Source organism: Saccopteryx leptura, chromosome 1, assembly GCF_036850995.1.
Source record: "Saccopteryx leptura isolate mSacLep1 chromosome 1, mSacLep1_pri_phased_curated, whole genome shotgun sequence".
NCBI classification, from domain to species: domain Eukaryota; kingdom Metazoa; phylum Chordata; class Mammalia; order Chiroptera; family Emballonuridae; genus Saccopteryx; species Saccopteryx leptura.
The window spans coordinates 316,737,294-316,758,852 of record NC_089503.1 but is presented as its reverse complement, the minus strand read 5'-3'; the positions used below and the strand labels follow the sequence as shown (position 1 = coordinate 316,758,852).

The following is a 21,559-nucleotide window of genomic DNA, read 5'->3' as shown; positions in this document are numbered from 1 at the left end:
CTCACTGACAATGTCATCTTCAAGACCAGGTGGGTGGGCTGGAGTATTATCAAGGATTAGTAATGCTTTCATCGGAAGTTTATTTTCTTGAAGATATTTCTTCACTTTAAGACCAAAGACGAGATTTACCTATTCAATAAAAAACTGCTGTGTAACCCATGCCCCAGCATTGGCACGCCACATAACCTGCGGTTTTTCTTAAAGAATCTTGTGAGTCTTAAAGGCTCGAGGATTTTCAGAATGATACACTAGCAGTGGCTTTACTTTACAGTCACCACTAGCATTTGCACACAATGCAAGAGTCAGACGGTCCTTCATGGGTTTATGGCCTGGCAGCTTTTTTTCCTCCGTGGTGATGAAAGTCCACCGGGGCATTTTTTTCCAAAACAATCCTGTTTCGTCACAGTTGAACACTTGTTGGGGTATGTAACCTTCCTTTGCGATAAGCGCAGCAAAACATGCAATGTACTCCTCAGCTGCCTTAACGTCAGCACTCGCAGCTTCACCATGCCTCACCACCCAGTGGATGCCAGATTTCTTCTTGAAATGTTCAAACCAGCCGTTACTTGCCTTAAATGTATCTTCTGCTGCCTCTTTTGAGGTTGATGGTTCTTTCTTCTTCAAGTCCCCGTAAATAATACGTGCCTTTTCACATATTACAGTCTCCGTCACTGGATCTCCTGCCAGCTCTTTCTCTTTCAACCACACCAGCAGAAGCTTCTCCATTTCTTCATGGATATTTGTCCTTAATTGGGACAGAACTGTAGTTACTTTTGCTGGATTTGCGCTTTGGATGGCATCTGTTTGTTTAAGGATGGTACAAATTGTAGATATATTGTGGTCGTACAGCCTTGCCAGTTCAATCACTCGTATAATACGCTCGTGTTTTTCTAGTATTTCTTACTTTATCTCTATCGACATCATTCTCTTCTTCTCACCACTGTCCTTTACACTCACTTTCTTTGGCCCCATAATAGCACACAAAAAAAGTTAGTAAAAAATGCAAAAATGATGCAAGAACGAGTACAGCACGCGCGGTTTGACTTGATTCTGTGGGTACCATGTGAGAAAGAACGAGATGCTGGTGTTGTGCTCCTGATACTGGACCCATGCACCAACGCGGCGCCAACTAGCGGCAGCTTCCCGAAGTACGACTCGTATCTCGAATTTCGCTTGGATCTCGAACAAAAATATGGACTGAGTTGCAGCTCATATCTTAAAAAATTCGTATGTTAATCTGCTCGTATCTCAAGGCACCACTGTATGCCCAAAGACACAAAGACAGTACCAGCCAAAGCTGGAATTCAAATTTGGTTATATCTGTCTCAGACATACACCAAGAGTGAAGTCACCTAGCCTCTTACAGTGTTTTCTGATATAAAAATGGAACACTATAATGAGACTTTCTCAGCCTACCTCACAGGGCCTCTACGAGGATGAGGTAATATATGTAAAGCACCTAGTAAACTGTCATGACTTCTCCGAGAACCTACTTATTCAAGGGCCTCTCCTCTATGTTTCTGTGACACCTGGATTCATCTAGTTGTCAGCTCCTGCACTACAATGTGCTCACCAATTCCTCTATCTCCCCCATCTCAGCATGAGTTTTTTGGGAATAATTAATGACAAGTTAGCCATATGCCACTCATCTAGCTCAGACTTGGCACCCAGAGTGTTTTAAAGGAATGAATTCTCAAAAATAAGTAATTGTTATTTCTGTAGTCTGAATTCCAGTTCTTTCCTTCCACCTAAGCTCCATTATAACTAGTTATAAAGATAGCAGACATACGTATGCCTTCAACTCTCTTTACCTGCAGAGATCTGAGCGGCAGTTACAGTCAGTGAGCTAAAAGGAACATGAGAATTATCAGATCCAAATACCATACTATGACCTAGAATAGCCTATGCAACCAGGGAAGGCAGCAAAGAATTTCAGGAGCAGGTATTTGAAGAGCACAGGCTCAGGATCCTAAAGCAGTGTGTGTGTGTGTGTGTGGGGGGGGGGGGGGGTTAAATTTAAATTCCAGCTCTGCCACCTATCAGCACGAAGTGTCAGTTCATCCTGTCCAAGTGGGGACAGCGCCACTTACCTGTACGCTGTGCACAGAAAAGGGGAAATACACAGAAATGCCCAACTCAGGGAATTCGAACAACAGCTGCTATTCTGCAAAGTGACCCCATTTAGTGGCAACACAGCCAGGATTAGAAGCCAGGCCTCTGTCCCCAGACAATGCTTTTCCTCTTCCCTGTTCTGCCTTCTCCACTTGCTCACCTTTTCACTTAATGCTTAACTTCTTATAAACTAACAGAGCTACTCTAACAAAGCAGGAGATCCCAGGTACCCACATTGACAATTCTCCACATCTACTGAAACATACAGTGTTGTGCCGAGCATGCAGGAAGTGCTCAATAAATACATGAATGATTAACTCATCACCCACACGTCAATGTTTTAGGGCTTTTTTTCTTAAATATTAGTGTTCGTTAAGAACAACAGTTCTCATTTTAACCCAAACTTTTATTTTCTTAAAGTGAAACTGGCATACAACAAAGGGCACAAATCAAAAATCAATAAATGTTTAAACATGTACACATGTATGTAACCACCACCCAGATTAGGCTATAGACGTTCTCGGAACCCCAGAAGACTCCCGTGTGCCCTCCCTCACCCTTTCCTGAACCTACCACCAAGAAAAACCACTGTCCTTATTTCTATTAGCAAAGGTTCATTTTTGTTTATGAAAGTCATGTAAATGGAATGACATAACCACAATCTTTGCAAAGTCAGAAAAACTCTTATCAATATACTCACAGGAAGAGTTCTGGGAACGCATGCACCCAAACGATGGCCTGGGAATCTTCATTCCGTGAGGCAATGTTGCCTAAAAACTGCAGGCCACAGCGGAAAGCTGAGAATTTATACAAGTAAAAAAGACATATGATTAAAATATATTTTTAACACAATGAATACATCTTAATAAGAAATAGTCCCAATATTGTTAAGCAGGAAGTTTCTGTTCACTTCTTTTAACTACAAAGGTCTCTAGACACAATGAAATTTTGCATATGACATCATTATTGAATAATGCCTTACCAAAACAATGTACTCTACAAAAGTTAACAAACTTCTTAAAAAGACTGTAAATATAAATACAAATATAACTGTAATTACATAAAATACTGGAATATGTACTCCAATATTTAACAAGTTACTCTTAGACTAGAGTTTTTAAAGTTAAAACATGGTAAAACACAGGGTTAAAACTAGGCCTAAAAAGAACATCAGAGAACACTGAAAACCAGATATAATAACTCTTAAGGCTAATTCTTAAAGCAAAAAGCATTATTGGAGATTTTTGTAAAAAGACATTTCAGAATCACACTTACTTCACCAGAAAGATGTAACAATTTTAAATTGGAATGACCTAATAACATGGCCTCAAATATATAAATAAAAGAAAAATGAACAAAAGTACAGAGGAAAGAGAAAAATCCACAGTTAAATTAGGTTAGTATAACTGACCTTTCTCAGAAACTTATAGAATAAGCAGACAAAAATAGAGTATATTTAAAAGATTTGAATATAATTTATTAGTAACCCTGTTGATATATTTAGACTATTTCACCAAATAAAACCACAAAATACTGGCCAAAAGCTAGAATGCCAATGACACTACAGGCTGGGGAGGACGAAAAGCAGCAGGACCCTCACTCATGGTTGCTGAGAATGCAAACGGTGCAGCTGCTCTGGAACAGACTGTGGCGATTTTTCCACAAAACTAATCATCCTCTTAGCATACGATCCAGCAGTCATGATCCTTGGTATTTACCTAAAGGAACTGAAAATTTATGTCCACACAAAAACCTGCACACAACTGTTAATAGCAGCTTTTTTCATAATTGCCAAAGCTTGGCAATCAAGATATCTTTCAGTAAGTAGGTGAATGGACAAACCTTGGTCCATTCAGACAATGAAACAGTATTCAGAGCTAAAAAGAAATGATGTGGTAAGCTGTGAAAAGACAATGAGGAAATTTAAAATGCACATCACTGACTGAAAGATGCCAATCTGAAGAGGCTGCACACGGCAGCGATCCCAACTGTTATGACAGTCTGGAAAAGGCAAAACAATAGAGACAATAAAAGGAACAGTGACTGTCAAGGATTAGGGTAGGGAGGGATGAGCAGGTGAAATAAAGGGGGCTTTGAGGGCAGTGAAACTGTACTTTATCAAACTATACTGGTAGATACACAGCATCACACATTTGCTCAACCCCACAGAATGAGCACATCAAGAGTGAACCTGGATGTAAACTCTGAACTCTGTCTGGGTGATGATGATGTGTCAGAATAACTGGAACAAGTGAATTGCTTTGCTGTCAGATGTTGATAGTGGGAAAGGTTGCATGGATGTGGGGGCAGGAGACGCATGAGACATCTCTGTACCTCCTGTCCATTCTACTGTGAACCTAAAACTGCTCTGAAAAATAAAGTCTATTAAAAAAAACTAACAGTAAAATAAAACTATTTAGTGACCAAAAAGAGAAAAAGAAAAAAAAAAGAAGACCTAAGTTCAATTCCCAACTTAGTACTTAACTGCCCAAGTTACTTAACCTTAGTAAGATCCAATTTCTTTACCATATAATGGGATAACAGTATCTATTGTAAGGATGAAGTGTGAACTCACTAAAAGTGCTGAGCATGCAGTAGGGCAGTGGTCCCCAACCTTTTTTGGGCCACGGACAGGTTTAATGTCAGAAAATATTTTCACGGACCAGCCTTTAGGGTGGGACAGATAAATGCACAAAACAAAATTATGCGACTGGCGTAAAAACTGTGGTATTTTTAAATATAATTGTCGAACTTACGAGACAAGTGTCAAGAGTGAGTCTTAGATGAATGTAACAGAGGGAATCTGGTCATTTTTTAAAAATAAAACACCGTTCAGATTTAAATATAAATAAAACGGAAATAATGTAAGTTATTTATTCTTTCTCTGTGGACTGGTACCAAATGGCCACGGACCGGTTCCAGTCTGCGGCCCGGGGGTTGGGGACCACTGCAGTAAGGAACACATTCAACGCTCACCTGGCCACCCTCTTTACCAGCACATAATATGGACTTGATAAATGTCAGTTTAAAAAGTCAGATTTTCAAAGTTTAAATTAAAACGTGTTTGGTCCTGTAGTCAGAGACTTTAAATAGAAACCATGAGTGCTTATAGTATAAATCCTTATAAGAATCCTCTTATTGAGACAGGTACTTTTATACTCATTATAGAGCACAAGAAACCAAGACCCACAGAGGTTATCAGTAACTTGACCAAAGTTACACACTTATAAAGAATCACAATTCTAGATTTATCCCTGTAGTTAACAACTCAATATGGTATGAGTGTTGCCTCACACATATCAGAAGCTCTACTTGGTAGTTATATATGAACTCATTAATAAAAAATGAGTTAAAAAAACCTGCAGCACACACAGCCTTCTCACCATCTGGCATACTGTAAACAGTATTTCAGTATATAATAGTGGAGAAGACAACTCTTGACAAATTTTAAAGAACTGACATATGAATAATGTTCACCAACCACATTGCATTTATACTAGAAATAAATCCCCAAAATAATTAGAACAGTCCTTCTATTTAAAACTAAGAGATATGGTTCTAAATAACCCAGGAAACAAAAAAGAAATCATAATGGAAATAAAATATTTCAAACCAGATGTTAACAAAAAATACAACAAACCAAAACTTGCAAGATGCAGCTAAAATGAAACACAGAGGGAAATGTATAACTTTAAGTGCACGTACCACCAGGAAAGATGATGGTGAAAATGAAGGAGCTACACTTTCCTTTCAAGGACTTATAAAAGGAATAGCAGCAGGTGCGGTGGGGATGCAGGGAGAGCAGGCTTTCATCCCCGTTCCTGGGCCCTGTTGGCCAGGCTTCCGCAATGACCTCCTGCAGGTCTTCTCTGTTGATTAGCTCCTGCAGGGCTGACAACCAGCCATGTCCAACAGCCAGAAACTTCTTAGGAGTGCTTCAAAGCACGTTCCGAGTCATGGTCCCTCCCTACAAAAGATGTCTCCCTGCAGCCTGTGACAACCTATGAGGGCGGTATTAATATTGCTCCCCACTTTACACAAGAGTAGATCAAAGTTCAAATGTTCACTGACTTGCTCAGGACATGAGGCTTGTAAGTGGTGCGAGTACAGAGACAAAAACAGCAGTGACCCTTCCAGGGCACAAGGATTCAAGTTGACCACCAAAGGTCAAAAGCCACCAGAGAATGTATTTGAAAGATTTTGTTTCATTAAAGGAATTCCCACCAGGCATCAACCTGGGGGCATTTTTAAGGGCAAGTGAACTTTAAAGACCTTAAATCTTCTAGATCTCTGCTTTGCTAGAAGAGAAAAGCTAGCCTGCGGACTCAGCCCCAGAGCTCTTTCCCCGACCTTGCACTCTCCCAGGATCTGCACCTTCCCTTCAAACCCTGTCGCCTACACCCTGGTTGAGCACAGGACAGGCTGCTGGTTCCGAAACCTCAAAGGCAGAGCAGTTGTAATAATTAAAAGGATAAGGTGTGTAAGTGTGCCACGCTATTTATTTATCGTAACCAACAACTGGTGGTTCAAAGACAGACTGCAAAACTGTGGCCAAAAAATCAAAACGCTGAAATTTAAAAAGTATTAAAAGAAAATGTGCCAAGAACCTCAAAACTGAATTAAGTTAATATTGTAATATAAAACTAAAGCACAGGATACAAAACTGCACATACACATACATACTCATAAATACAAATACTGAAAAATGACTACAAAAACAAGTTAAGTATGTATCTAATGTTGCCTCCATAAATAATGATGATCATTTTTCTTCCTACTTTTCTGAATTTTTTATTAAAAATTATTGCCTGACCCGTGGTGGCGCAGTGGATAGAGTCAACATGGAATGTTGAGGTCGCCAGTTTGAAACCCCAGGCTTGCCCGGTCAAGGCACATACAGGAAGCAACTACTAGGAGTCGATGCTTTCTGCTCCCCTACCCCTTCTCTATCTCTCTCCTCTCTTTCTCCTCTCTCTGAAATCAATAAAATAAAATCTTTTAATAAAATTAAGCTACAATGAAATTATAAAATGTTTATAATAAAAGTCTTCGTTTTTAATCTTAAGATAAGTCATAGTTTTAAATAACATTTATATTTCTACGGAGTATTTTAGAATTATTAAAACTCAAACCTGGTCAACTTTAACACATAAAAATAGACAACAACATAAGTTGGTCTGAAAGCCAACTGACCCACAACTCATCAGGCAATGAGCGCTCTGAATCAGAGCACATTCTGGGAAGAGAAAGGTTTAAAGACGTCCCAGAAACAAGCAAAGAAAACTCCAGACAAGTACAAATGACAGTTTACTTTTACCAAACAGCTATCAAATGATCTTTATGTAAATACTGCAAATGTTACAAAGCCCCTCAAAAATCCCAACATTATTTTTACAGATTAGAAAAGTATTGGCCAAAAATAACACCAATAACTCAATTAAAATAACTCATGCTTGTGTTTACATAAAATTTGATGAGCATAATATATTCGTCACACCACTGTAATTATTCTCTGAAAATAATACTCTAAATATTATTTTGACAATGTAATTATAGTTCTTACCTCAAAAGTGGTTAACAAAAAACCTGGCACAGATACCCTGCTAACATTCTACCAAGAATAAGGTTCTCACGGACAAATAGAGAAGACTACAGGCACTTTATTAGAAACCAGAATACCTTTTAAAAGACTTGTTATTAGTTTTGAACTAACATACTACAAATATTTTTTTAAGTTTCATTGTTAAATCCAAATTTCATTGTTGAATTCCAAATAAGATTCATTAATATCCTTAGCTGACTTTTTCAAGAAGGTGGTGAGAAAACTTAGCTTGTTTTCCTTCTTGCCTCAGTAACTGTCTTCCAACTCTGACTAAACACAAATTTTGACTTGAAACTAATAAAACTGAAATATTAAAGAAACTAAATAAATAGATGTTCCATACTCACCAACTAAAAAACATAGTATCATTGACTTGGCAATTCTCCCCAGAAAGATCTATAAATTCCACCTAATTCCTAGTATCCACAATATATAAGTAACTCTTATAACTTGACAAGAAAAAGACAAGCAGCCCAATTAAAAACTGGGTCAAGGACTTGAATAGATATTTCCCCAAAGAGAACTGACAAATGGCCAGCAAGAACATGAGATATTCAACATCATTAATCACTAGGGAAATGCAACTCAAAACCACAATGAGATACCACTTCATACCCACTAGGATGATTAGAATCTAAATTAAGGGAAATATATTTTGGCAAGGATGTGGAGAAACTGGAACCCTGTACATTTTTGGTAAAAATGTAAAGTGGTTCAGCTGCTGTGGGAAAATCTGGCAGTTTCTTAAAAATGTAAATATACAATTAACCAAGCAATTCCATTCCTAGGTCAGACAAGTACACGTACATGCACGTGTTTATAGGTGACACAATAGCCAAGTGGTAGAAACTACCCAAATGTTCATCAATGAATGCATGGATAAGAAAATGTGGTATGAGCATTCAATAGAACATTACTGAGGAATAAAACAACAGAGTTCTGATACATGCTATAATATGAATAAACCTCAAAAAACACACTAAGTGAAAAAAACCAGACACAAACGATCTCATAATTCTATAATTCCATTCATAGGAAATACTCAGAACAGGTAATACCACAAACAACACAAAAGGCAAAACAGTGGCTGCCAGAGACTTAAGGGAGTGGGAGATGGAACAGCCGCTCAGGGGTCACAAGGTTTCCTTTTGGGGTCATAAAAATATTTCCAATTAGAGATTAGATAGAGGTGCTGGGTGTACAACCCTGTAAATGTGTTAAATGCCAGTTTTAAGTGGCTCGTTTTATCTTACATGACTCTCATGTCAATAAAAATTTTAAAGCTGATACAACTGCAGCTACCTAAATTGTGGACAACTCTCATACACCTAATATAAAACAGGTCGGTAACAGTCCAGTCTCTCTAACTGGAGGATATCAATGACCAGCCAAGCCAACAACCAAACAACCAATGTACTCATTAATTACAAACTGTTTCAAAGAAAGTTTCAGAAATTGGCTCCTTTAAATTTTTTTGATAGATCATCTACTTGCATCAGTGAAGAGAAAATTAATCCTGTAAAATGAAATAATCATTTATTGTAACATATATGGGAAAGAGAAGAGAAGAGAAAAGGGAAAATGGACTGAGGGGGGACATGGAGCCCAGGGAAGATAGTTTGAAGATGAAAAACAGGAGAGCATATGATTGTCTGATGAAAGGAAGAAAGAGATGCACTGGTGAGGCAGAGAGAATGGGGATAATTTCAGGGGAAGAGTGTCTGAGTGCCTGAGTGGGGTATGGGGTCCGGCTGATAGCTATTTAATCACAGCATTCGCTCGCAGAGCACTTCCTCTGGCATCTCACTCCGGAGTGCATTGTTCCAGGAGAGACCCATGGCCCACCACAGCATGCAGCATTGACAGAGCCACACCATCTCTCACATTAGTGTTTTTAGCAATTACAAAACATAGTACATTCTGAACTCATTCTGAATTACCATGCCACACACAGACTTCAAAAACAGCTGCCTTTCAGTTCAAGAGAGTGAAATGTCTTTTACTGATGATTTTTAATCCCTCAGGTGGCGCACTGAGGCTTTCCTTTAATTATAAAGTGGAGTAACAAGAATAATTTTATAATATCTTAAAGACACTTTATAGTTTAATCCTACATCCTGCCAATTTCTTGAGAAAATTCGAAACATTGCTGTTTAAAAAAAACTGAGAGCAAACACTTTGTAAATTCTTAGCTAACTTAATTCAAAAATTAATCACAATTTCTCAAAAGAAGAATTCCAGGCCTTGGCTGGTTGGCTCAGTGGTAGAGTGTCAGCCCGGCATCTGGATGTCCTGGGTTCAATTCCCAGTCAGGGCACAAAGGAAAAACACTCATCTGCTTCTCCATCCCTTTCCTTTCTCTTTTTTTTTTTCTCTCTCTCTCTCCCCACTCCTGCAGCCATAGCTCAATTTGAAGAAGTTGGCCCCAGGTGCTGAGGATGGCTCCATGGCCTCCGCCTCAGAATCTAAGAAGAGCTTGGCTGCTAAGCAACAGAGCAACGCCCAAGATGGGCAGAGCATCCCCTCCTAGTGGGCTTGTCAGGTGGATCCCGGTTGGGGCGCACATGTGGGAGTCTGTCTCTGCCTCTCCTCCTCTCACTGAATAAACAAATACAACAAACAAAAAAGAGAAATCTAACCTGACCAGGCAGTGGCACAGTGTATAGAGTGTCAGACTGGGATGCAGAGGATCCAGGTTCAAGACCCCCGAGGTCGCCGGCTTGAGCATGGGCCCATCTGGTTTGAGCAAAGCTCATCAGCTTGGACCCAAGGTCGCTGGCTCAAGCAAGGGGTTACTCGGTTTGCTGAAGGCCCCAGGTCAAGGCACATATGAGAAAACAATCAATGAACAACTAAGGTGTTGCAACAAAAAACTGATGATTGATGCTTCTCATCTCTCTCCATTCCTGTCTGTCTGTCCCTATCTATCCCTCTGACTCTGTCTCTGTTTAAAAAAAAAAAAAAGAATTCTAAATCAAATATAAGATGCAGGAATTTTAACTGGTGAGCTCTAAATAAAAACAGCTAATCTCACCCATCTCACTCTGCACCTCATTTCTCCCCTGTAGAGACCGCAGCCTCAACACTCCACCTCCCACAGCAGCATGCACATGCCTCACTTTGTATAAGAGCAGGGATTAGGAACTGTATATAAACCAATTTACAAATCAAAGCATTTCAAATATACCTGGAGATTTCCCATTGAAAGAAGTATTTGTTATGAATAAAGCAAGACAAGGGTTGCTCCAGAGTTTTTATGTGACAAAGTGACAGTTCCTGCTGTCCTTGCGGCCCTCCCACTGGCTTCCCTGCTGGCCTCACCACTAAGGGGCAGGAGATAATCAAACACTTCCTCTATGCCAACCACCAGCTTCCATGGCACCCACAATGCATCTCCCTCCTGCTCCACCCTGGAGAGGTCAGCCTGTGAGAAGACATATGGTGGAGAGAGCTTGAACCTGCTTTAAGTCACAAGTTCAAGTCCCCTTTCTGCCTCTGACTAGCTGTAAACTACCAGGCAAATCATTAAGACTTTTGACCTTCAGGCTTCTCTTACACCCATAAATGGGAATAAGACCCCCCGTTTCCCAGAGCTGCTCTATAGACTAAATGGTGATACTACACACAATAGTGCTTTGCAAACTATAATTATTAAAAATGTCATTATTACAATGACATGTCCCCCTAATTAGTAGAATATTCTTTCTTTATAGGGATTTCCCACTCTGGATAGAAATTATTTCCTGCCACTGAGAGCAAGCTCAAAGGAAGGAGTGATGCTTTTCTTTACAACTCTGGGAAGCATTGCTCACAGAAACAATGAAAGGACAATAAAAGGAAACGTGAACATGAAAATAAAAGAAGTATTTGTTGAATTATGTTATAATTTCCTTAATAAAAAGAATTTAGGCCCTGGCCTGTTGGCTCAGTGGTAGAGCGTCGGCCTGGCACGCAGGAGTCCCAGGTTCGATTACCAGCCAGGGCACACAGGAGAAGCACCCATCTGCTTCTCCGCCCCTCCCCCTCTCTTCCTCTCTGTCTCTCTCTTCTCCTCCTGCAGCCAAGGCTCCATTGGAGCAAAGTTGGCCCGGGCGCTGAGGATGGCTCTATGGCCTCTGCCTCAGGCACTAGAATGGCTCTGATTGCGGCAGAGCATCGCCCCCTGGGGGGCATGCCGGGTGGATCCCAGTCGGGTGCATGCAGGAGTCTGTCTGACTGCCTCCCCATTTCCAACTTCAGAAAAATACAAAAAAAAAAAAGAAAAGAATTTAACTACAACTACTTATAAGCCAGATATTTACATTGAGTAATATTTTTCCTTATGAAGTAACTTAGGTTTACCCATAAAGTATTTCAATTCTTTGGATAAAGATATCCTATGTTTAAATTCTAGGATTTTTTTCTAACATGATGTTAAAAGAATACCCCTAGTTCAAAGAAGAAATGTTGATGCTAATAGCTCAAGAACCAAAACCACTGAAAGAAGTCTAGAAAAGCTTCTGGAGCATCAGAGTAAGTTGGTTCTGCTCTTAATCCCATACCTGCAGCCGCTCCAGCTCTCGATCAGGACCCTTCCTGCTCTGTGGCACTATATATTACCTTAACTGTATTTAGCATCTGGTTCCCTGCAGTGAAATGTAAGCACCCTGAGGGCAGGGACTCTTGTCTGGTTTGGTCACTCTTTGGATCAAACCCAGCACCCAGATCAGGACCCATCCAGAAAAACCAAAAACCACTATGCTCCCTGCCTGGGGCTGCACAACCAAGTTCTGCAGAGTGGGGTCAGACAACCAAAATGCACCATCACCCAGTCTGTGGCCAGGAGTGAGAGGGAGGCACTGCAGGGCTGGTTCCTTCTGAGGCCTCTCTCCTTGTGTCCTCACATGGTCTTCCCTGTGTCTTAATGTCCTCTTTTTTTCTTTTAAGATTTTATTTATTCACTTTAGAGAATAGAGAGAATGAGAGAGAGAGAAGAGAGAGAGAGAAAGAAAGGGGGAGGAGCAGGAAGCATCAACTCCCATATGTGCCCTGACCAGGCAAGCTCAGGGTTTCAAACCGGCGACCTCAGCATTCCCAGTCAATACTCTATCCACTGCACTACCACAGGTCAGGCAATGTCCTCTTCTTATAAGGACACCACTCACACTGGACTAGAGCCACAAATGACCACATTTTACATTAACTACCTTTTTAAAGGATCTGTCTCCAAATACAGTCACATTCTGGGGGCCCGAGACTTAGGACTCCATCATATGGATTTGGGGGGACACAGCTCAGTCCACAACAGAGGTAAGAAAGGAAGCTTTAAAAAAAAAAAAAAAAGGAAGTTGCTGCAATTTTTCTTCTACGTCTTTAGTGTCTAATAAAGTTTCCTGTATCGTTACAGAACATCAGCTTTAATGAATGATGTAACACGTGGCGTGGCGTTGGAGTTAAACCCTTTCAAAGATATAAATAATTCATGAAGTGCACTGCAAGCTACCTGTCAGCAGGGCTTCCGGTTCCACTCGCAGTTCCCGAAAAAGAAGAATCAAATCAACAGCAACACCGATTGTATCCAAGTTCCTGCATCATATGGTTAAAAGAGACAGTTAGACATCTTCCTAAGCCTGTATTTCAAATGACTGAAAAACAGCACTGAGTCTGCTGGTGACAGTTCCTGTGGCCAGCAGAATGATGGCCTCCAAAGGTGCCCCACTGTGCTCCCCAAACCTGTGAATATGTGACCTCACAGGGCAAAGGGGGCTCACAGTAAGGAGTACATTAAGGATCCTGAGGTGGGAAGAGTAACGTGGAGTATCAGGAGGGCCAATGGAATCATCCTTATAAGGGGAAGACAGAGGGGCAGAGTCAGGGAAGGAGGCCATGAGCCCAGAAATGCAGGCAGCCTCTCAAAGCTGGAAGAAGTATTTTTGTAACATCTGAATTTTTAGTTTACATATATTACTTCTGCATTTAAAAAAAAACAAAAATTGTTTTCAAAGTACTATCATAAGTATTTATTTCCTATACACCTGTCCCCAGGTGGGGGCAGAAACGCTTAACTTTACTGAGCCCCATGCACAGGCACCAGCAGGCATTTTATATGAATAACTCACTTAAAATTCATGACAATCCTTGGGGAAAATACTGCGTACCATTTCACAGAGGATGAAACTGGTACTCAAAAAGACGAAGGTCCTGTCCAGGCTCAAGGGCTGTCACAGGGATGGCAGAGTCACACACAACAGGGGGTGTCTCAGGATTGTTAAAGCAACTGCTTCTGAGCTGCGCTATAGTTTGGAGTCAGAAAGAACATTGCTGGACTCTTACAGAGAAATTTGTTAAACTCTCTGAGTCACAGTTCTTTCATAAAAATGGAAAAACAGCAGCACACTAGTTCCTGAGTTTGTTCTCAGGATTACTGCAAGTCAAGCCCAGGTTACAAAGCCTGATGCTTAGGGGAGGCTCACGGGATGCTGCTTCCTTCCCTGCGAGGCTGGCCTGGCTAAGCACTGAGATGACCCTGCCAGCCCCCATCACACTAGCATGCCTCCCTGCCTAGGAAGGGATGAAGAAAATATGCCTCCAGCCCACTCTCCCAGCACATAACTAGTTATGTTTTTTAAATGTTGACTATTATTATCAAGATTATAATTGTTTCTATCCATTTATCTGCAAATGGATGGCAGGTTTGGTTTAGAATTGAAGTTAAACAACCCTAGCTTTTTTCCCTTCTCCTTTCATCTTAAAAATCCCATTAATCATATCGAAGCCTCAGGTATCAGAACTGTCTAGGCAGCGCAGGGCGTCCCTCAAGTGGCTTCTGGACTAGCCCGACTTCACCCATCACAGCAGTGACAGGGAGGCCTGGAGGCTTGTCTGCATTCAAGTTCAGGAAAGAAAGGTGAGCATACTCTTTGTGGCTTCTGACTTCATCTCAAGTAAAAATTTTTAATAAAAAGCAGATTCCATAAAATCAAAGAGGCAAAGTGCTCAGTTGTGGGAGGAGAGCAACATGTGAAGAACATGGCCAGCACCGAGCAGCTCTCCGCTCAGCCTCTAGCCACTGGAACGGGGAAGGGAAGTGGGCAACTCCACACAATCCTAAGGAAATCTTAAGATAAGTCATCTTAGACATTCACAAAACATGCTATCTTTTCAAAGTAAACACAAGGGTCACTAATTAAAACACTGAAATGAATTAAAACATTCACAACTAAGACAAGTGAGGCCTCGATTTTGCATTCAGGCAGACAAAATCTAGGATCCATGACTCAAAATTAAGTTCAGATCACTGTGCTGTGTAGAAAACCAAATATCTCAAAACATAAATACAAATGAGAAACCTAAATAAGCACTAAACATACTCTAATACATGTTTATATATCACTGTGTACACTCAGAGTACCCCACCCGTAGGAGACAGCGATGCCCAAACACCCAGTAGCAGACAGACCAGTAGGACAGAGCAGCACGCACACACACAGAGATGAAGCGAGAGGCAGGTGTGTGACCACAGGGAGTACCTGATGGAGTTCTGGTTCACAGAACACTCTATGCAAGCATTTCGGAGACAGCGGAAGCATTCTGTTACTAACTGCAGGCTGGACGCCAAGTGCTCCACTTGCGATGGATCTCTGCAGGCCAGTTCAACAGTGTGAGAATTTTTCTTTAAGATATCCAAGACTCTTTGGAAGATAGTCCTGGGCGCGGTTTCTCTGAAAAAGAACAAAACTGTCACAAACCGGGAAACAAAAATTCCGTATGTCCTGTTTGGAATACACCTGAACTTATTTCTGTGGGGAAGTGGGCTAAGCCTGTCTCTTCCCACTCCCTAATTTACAAAACAAAAGCGATGTGCGCCAGGCACTGTCCTTCCTGACCTTTTTTACTGTTATCTCATTTAATCTTTGCATTCAGCCAATACTGTCCTCTCCACTGTGAAGATAAGGTCACTGCAGTAGAGGGGTTCAAGCAGTGTGCCCCGGTCCTCAGGCAATCCCTGGCAGGACTGCAGTTCCAACTGAGCAGTCTGACTTCCATACCTTCCCCACTCCACAGGGCAACCCAAACCCCACTTTCAGGGGAGTGTTCGTGCTTCCCTTACTCTGAACGGAATATCTACATTTCATGTTCTAGATACAGAATACTGCCATATCCTGTCACCCAATATATAATAGCTAAAGCACAATTACGAGAAACAATATTCAGAAAGACTGTCTCGGAGGCAAAGATACAATCCATTCTCTGGATACAGAGAAGCTGGCAACACCTGCTCTGTGTGAGTGTGCAGGTGTGTGTGCATGCACATAGTCCGTGTGCATGCATATATCCATGTGCGCACACCTGTGCATGCATATGTATGTACTCTTTCACGTACATAGATGGGGAGGGGAAAGGGGAAAGAAGATAGAGAAACAGAGAGAAAGCACTCTTCAACAGAGTATGTGCCCAGCAGAGAAATTAATCTGCACCTGTCCCCTCTGGCATCTTGGTTCCCACATGCTTCTCATGCCAGGAGCAGGCCTGCACTATCATTCCAAAGCTATGAAGGTAAGAATTCTATTGTACAACACAGCACCTAAATGCAAGCCAACTTCCTCATTCCATGAGTCCCCTAGAGAAGCAGCACTGTTTCAGCTTTAGAAGAAATACTGCTGTGTGGAACAATTTGAGACATTCTCACAGATTGATTCTGACCAGATGAATGTTCTTCTTTTGTTCTTATCCTGTAATCACAACGCCCTACATGTCATTCCTGCACGCCAGGCCATCGGAGAGCTGCACGTTTATGCGGAACCATCAACCATTAAATGCCTCAAGTTACCAGGCCTGCTCAGGTCCTGGGAAGACACTGATTCCCCTCCTTCCCTGCCCAGAAGATAAGGTCACTACAGTAGGGTGGTTCAAGCAGTGTACCCCAGTTCTCAAGCAATCTGTGGCAGGACTGCAGTACCAACTGCAGCAGTCTGACTTCCAAACTTCCCCCACTCCACAGGGCAACCCAAACCCCACTTTCAGGGGGCTGTTCGTGCTTCTCTTACTCTGAACGAAAGCTCTGAACGCCCTCCTTGGGCTTTAGGACAATGAATCTTGTACTCCAAGTGGTGTATTTGTATCTAATGGACAGAAATATAAATCACACTAAAGACTTCTGTCTGGGCCTTTATGACATCTGGAGCCAAATCCAGAACTCACCTTTAACGATGTGAATCCCACAGCATGACTCTTGAGTACTAAGCCTATTTTTCCCATCTGGCTTCTCCTCTCCAATCTCCTCCCTGATCTTTTATTTTATTTAATTATATTTATTTTTTCAAGTACTTCAAAATTGTTTTTTGGAAAGAGGCAGAATGTAAATTAATCAAAATTTAAGATATCACACATAAAATAATTCACCCCTATCTCCCTAGTCAGCCCCCTCTAAGTGGGTCATGAAGCTCTGTCTCAAGGTTACAGTGATGGGGTGAATAAAAACTGGACAACTCGACAGTACAACACGGATTCTGCCTCAATAACTGTATAAAACAATTAAGTATGTGAGCCACTGTCAGCGACAATATACCAACAGAGAACATACATTAACATTCTCAAAAAGCTTTAGGAAATCCTAAATACAGTACAGACATTAAATGCTAAGAAAATACCCAAGAGTTTAAAACATTTCAAAGAATGCCAAGAGGGATCACAATTTCTACAGCAAAGACTAAATGTATTATTTAATCTTACAGTTGGATAAAAATAGAGTTTACAACTTGAATATAGAGTAAAGCCTCTTTTTTCTAGTAAAATGGCTAAGAAATATATGTTTACACCTTTGATAAAGAAGGCTTCTTTTAGCTGACCCTTTGCAAGCTACCTCTCACATGGCATCACTTTCCTATTAGGAATGGTTTCCCCTGATGTCACCCTTTGAAATTTTAACATTCAATTTACTCAAAATTGATATTTAGCACAGCAAAAGCTTTGGAATCAAACTATGGTAGATTAAACAAGACAGGAGAAAAGTATTGTTCTTAGGAAAACCAGGTAACCAATATTCTAACAATAAAAAAAATTAGTCCATGAACTGTTCTGTCAATGATTTACAAGTTTACTTGTTAATTTTTCATTTATACACCATGCCTTTTTCCTTTATTACACTTTTAACCAAAAGAAAAATGTTTAACTAAGCCAAAGTCAATCTTAATAGCCACTACAGAGTAGCCTGGCAGCGTCTATCTGGCACACAATAGTTCACAGCTGGGTGCAGAGGAAAAAAAACCTGAGATTGTGACTGCTGTCATTTGCTCTCCCCAGGTTGCACACCCATGGATTCCTGAACACACCAAGCAACTGCAATTCTGTGTCTGCGCAAACATACACCTTCCACCAGAACTCCCTTTCCACACTTCCCACCCAGTTCTCAGCCTGGAAGAATCCTGCGACTTCTTCACTTTGCCTGGGGAAACTCCTCCACTGCTCCAGGTGAACCAGTCCCTTTCTCCACGTTGCTCGGCACTCGGTCCAGAAGACTAGACCAACACTTACCCACATCAAATTATATTCACTTTCGGTCTACTCTTCAGCTAGCCTATTAATCCCCCCAAAACAGAGATTTTTTTTTCCTTTATATCTAGGGTCCAGAACTGGCATTCGCTAATTGTATTTGTTCAAGTTTAAAATAGTGATGAGACTATTAATATAATCAGAGTGGTATGTGACTGGCTCACAGCTTGGTATGTGATCCAATCGCCTCCCGCACATGTGCTCTGAGCCTGGTGCCAGGCCTGATGTGAGTGGTGAAATCAGTGCACTTTGCGACAGCAACCGGAGAAAGGAGCTATTGAGGCACAGGTTCAACTCTCCCATTTCTGTGAAGAAATCCACATATCCTGGACTCAGAACATGAAAAATGGCATATATTAAGATGCAGACATCTTCTGATTGACATTGAACAAACATCTAATTTCTCTTCTCCACTACATGATAAATGGATGTTAAAGGGGGCGCGAGGGAGAAAAGTTGTAACCCAATTGACTATCTTTTACATTTCTTGAGAGCAGAGACTATTTCTTAAATATTTGCATCCCACTATAAAGAGTGGGGCGGGGGACCCTTTCCTAGAGCCATGTAATAGCTATAGATTTTATTCACCATGTTTTATCAAGAGTTTTATTTATTAATTTTATGGCAGGGGGAGCAAAAAGCATCAACTCATAATTGCTTCACTTCAGTGTTCATTGTGCTTGTCGTATGTGCCTTAACTGGGCAAGCCCAGAGTTCTGAACCGGTGACATCAGGTTGACGTTTTATCCACTGTGCCACCACAGGCTAGGCTCACCATATTTTTATACAATATAATACATGAACAACTTTTATCAGATGAGGACAAAAAAGCTTTTACTAACAGTAAATATGATGAAAGCATTTAACTCTCTTCTATACTTCTTTACCTTCGAAAAAGCCTTGAAAGAAAGCTTTTTTGACATTATCCAAAGTAGCTGTAATGTACTCCGTCTACAAATTCTATATCCGCTGTCAAGACAGCACAGCCAAATATGTGTAATGATTAACGACAGCAAAATAGCTAGTCAAGATCAGTCAATCATTCCTATATTACGTTATTAATAATAAAAATTGCTGTCATTTCTGCTTTAACCAAATGAACACAAAATATTCACAAGGACTTTAGAAAGCTTAGCTACTTCATTCACAGGAGGCAGAAAGTACTTAAGAGAACAATTAAAATTCAACCGTTAGACATTCCTATTAGATAGGAATGCATACCCTGAAGACAACATATAAATGAAATGCTACATTACACAACATAAAAAAAGGCCCAAAAAAAAGCCTTTGAATTATACAAAAGATAGAATTTCATTTCCTTCAAGTTTGAACAGATCTGTAAGTTTAATCTCGGCAAGTCCTGTGTGAGTCAAATTAAAGAAAACTACCCATGATTACACGTAACAGGTTCGATAGGTATAATACACCATATGTACACACACTTTGCAGTTAATTCATCAGGTGGGACCTCCTACAGAAGAGGAAACTAAATGTAAGATACTGTAATGCTACAACTAAGACTTTCATAGTTGTTAAAAGATTTATTCTAATACCTCAGATTTAATTAAAAACTGACATATGTGGTTTAGAGTAGTTTAACCACTGTCACTAAGAAAACCTATTAAAATACACACAAGTTCAGAGATTACATTTAACAATCAGTGGTTGTTACTTAAAACCATAAGCCCTGCCTACAGATTTGACTGGGCTGATAGAGTAAGAGCAGAAAATAAAACATTTCTATCTGCTGCCAGAAATAGCTTTGGGCAACATTTTGAAATCCACCTTCACAGACCTCAAAACTCTCCTCTTTCACACTCTTTCCATCTTCTGCTACATCCAGGCCTCTCCAGCCGTCCTTGACAGCCCAGACTGGTCCATTCTGGGGGCTGGCAAACTTTTTCTGTAAAAGGTCAGAGAGGAAACACTTTGGGCTTGGAGGGCCTGACACTCTCTGTTACAGCTTCTTACCTCTGTTGCTGTAATACAAAAACAGCCTTAGTGGCCCTGGCCGGTTGGCTCAGTGGTAGAGCATCGGCCTGGCGTGGAGTCCCAGGTTTGATTCCCGGCCAGGGCACACAGGAGAAGCAACCATCTGCTTCTCCACCCCTCCCCCTCTCCTTCCTCTCTGTCTCTCTCTTCCCCTCCCGCAACCAAGGCTCCATTGGAGCAAAGTTGGGCCGGGCGCTGGGGATGGCCCTGTGGCCTCTGCCTCAGGTGCTAGAATGGCTTTGGTTGCAACAGAGCGGCACCCCAGATGAGCAGGGCGTTGCCCCCTGGTGGGCATGCCGGGTGGATCCCCGGCGGGCGCATGCGGGAGTCTGTCTGACTGCCTCCCCATTTCCAACTTCAGAAAAATTAAAATAAATAAATAAATAAATAAAATTAAAAAAAAAAAACCTTAGGAAACACAGAAATTAACATGGCTGTGTCCTAGTAAAACTCTTTTTAATGTCACTGACACTTATGTGTCATGAAATTTTATTCATTTTCCCCAACCATTCAAAAATATAAAAACCATTCTTAACTCAAAGACCACAAATCTAAACTGGATTAAGAAGGGCAAAGTGAGCATGAGGAAAAAAAGGAGCATTGAGTAGGAAGTAGGGATCAACAGGTCATAGGTCCTGCTAGAAGACTTGCTGGAATAGGCACACAGAGAGAGAAGGTGAAACAAGAAGCCAGGGTGAAACTCCCAACATTATTTTGTGGAAGCAATGCAGACTAGTTAGTGGTAAGACCTCGGTAGCACTTGACAATATGTAGGTAGAGGGGGAGCACCAAACCCACTGGCAGAGAGAAAGTCAAGGAAATAAAAGGTAAGGGTACTGAAAGGATAACCTATGTAGATGCTGAAATAACCAAGATATAAGACAGGAGAAGTAATGCCGAGTTCACAGTGAACTAGAGCTAAATTTCTTCAAGAAATGAGATGAGTGACCCACAGGTCTCACTTAACAGCAGAAGAGATTGTATATGGGGTATACTACTCTGATGGCATGGCATGAAGAGCTGGTGGGAGTATGAAGGAAAGAGGTCTTAAGCACCAATGACACCTGAGAACACCTACCACACCTTCAGGCCAAGCAGTACCTGAATGTAGGAGGTGACAGTCTCTCGTTTTTAGGATATTCTGGGAAAGGCCACAGAAGTCAGCCACATTTCACTCAGATCAAGGTGAAAGGGATTTTCAGTGAAATTGAGGACAGGGAATTTTGCTGAGGGCACGTGAGATAGGTGTTAAAGCTGAGTCAGAAAAGGAGTCAGAAAAGGACTCCTACAAGGCCATAAAGGAGTCAGGGAATAACAGAAAAC

General features: G+C 41.0%; 1 protein-coding gene across 1 annotated transcript in view; it reads right to left on the bottom strand.

The window, feature by feature from the left end:
• ATXN10 (ataxin 10) overlaps positions 1-21,559 on the bottom strand; it is a 173,595-nt gene that overhangs the window by 133,762 nt on the left and 18,274 nt on the right. The window contains exons 2-4 of the mRNA XM_066358660.1: positions 15,223-15,414; positions 13,197-13,279; positions 2,813-2,909 (exon numbers count right to left, since the gene is read on the bottom strand). Coding sequence (XP_066214757.1) covers positions 2,813-2,909; positions 13,197-13,279; positions 15,223-15,414 — 372 coding nt within the window. The remainder of the gene's footprint in view (positions 1-2,812; positions 2,910-13,196; positions 13,280-15,222; positions 15,415-21,559) is intronic.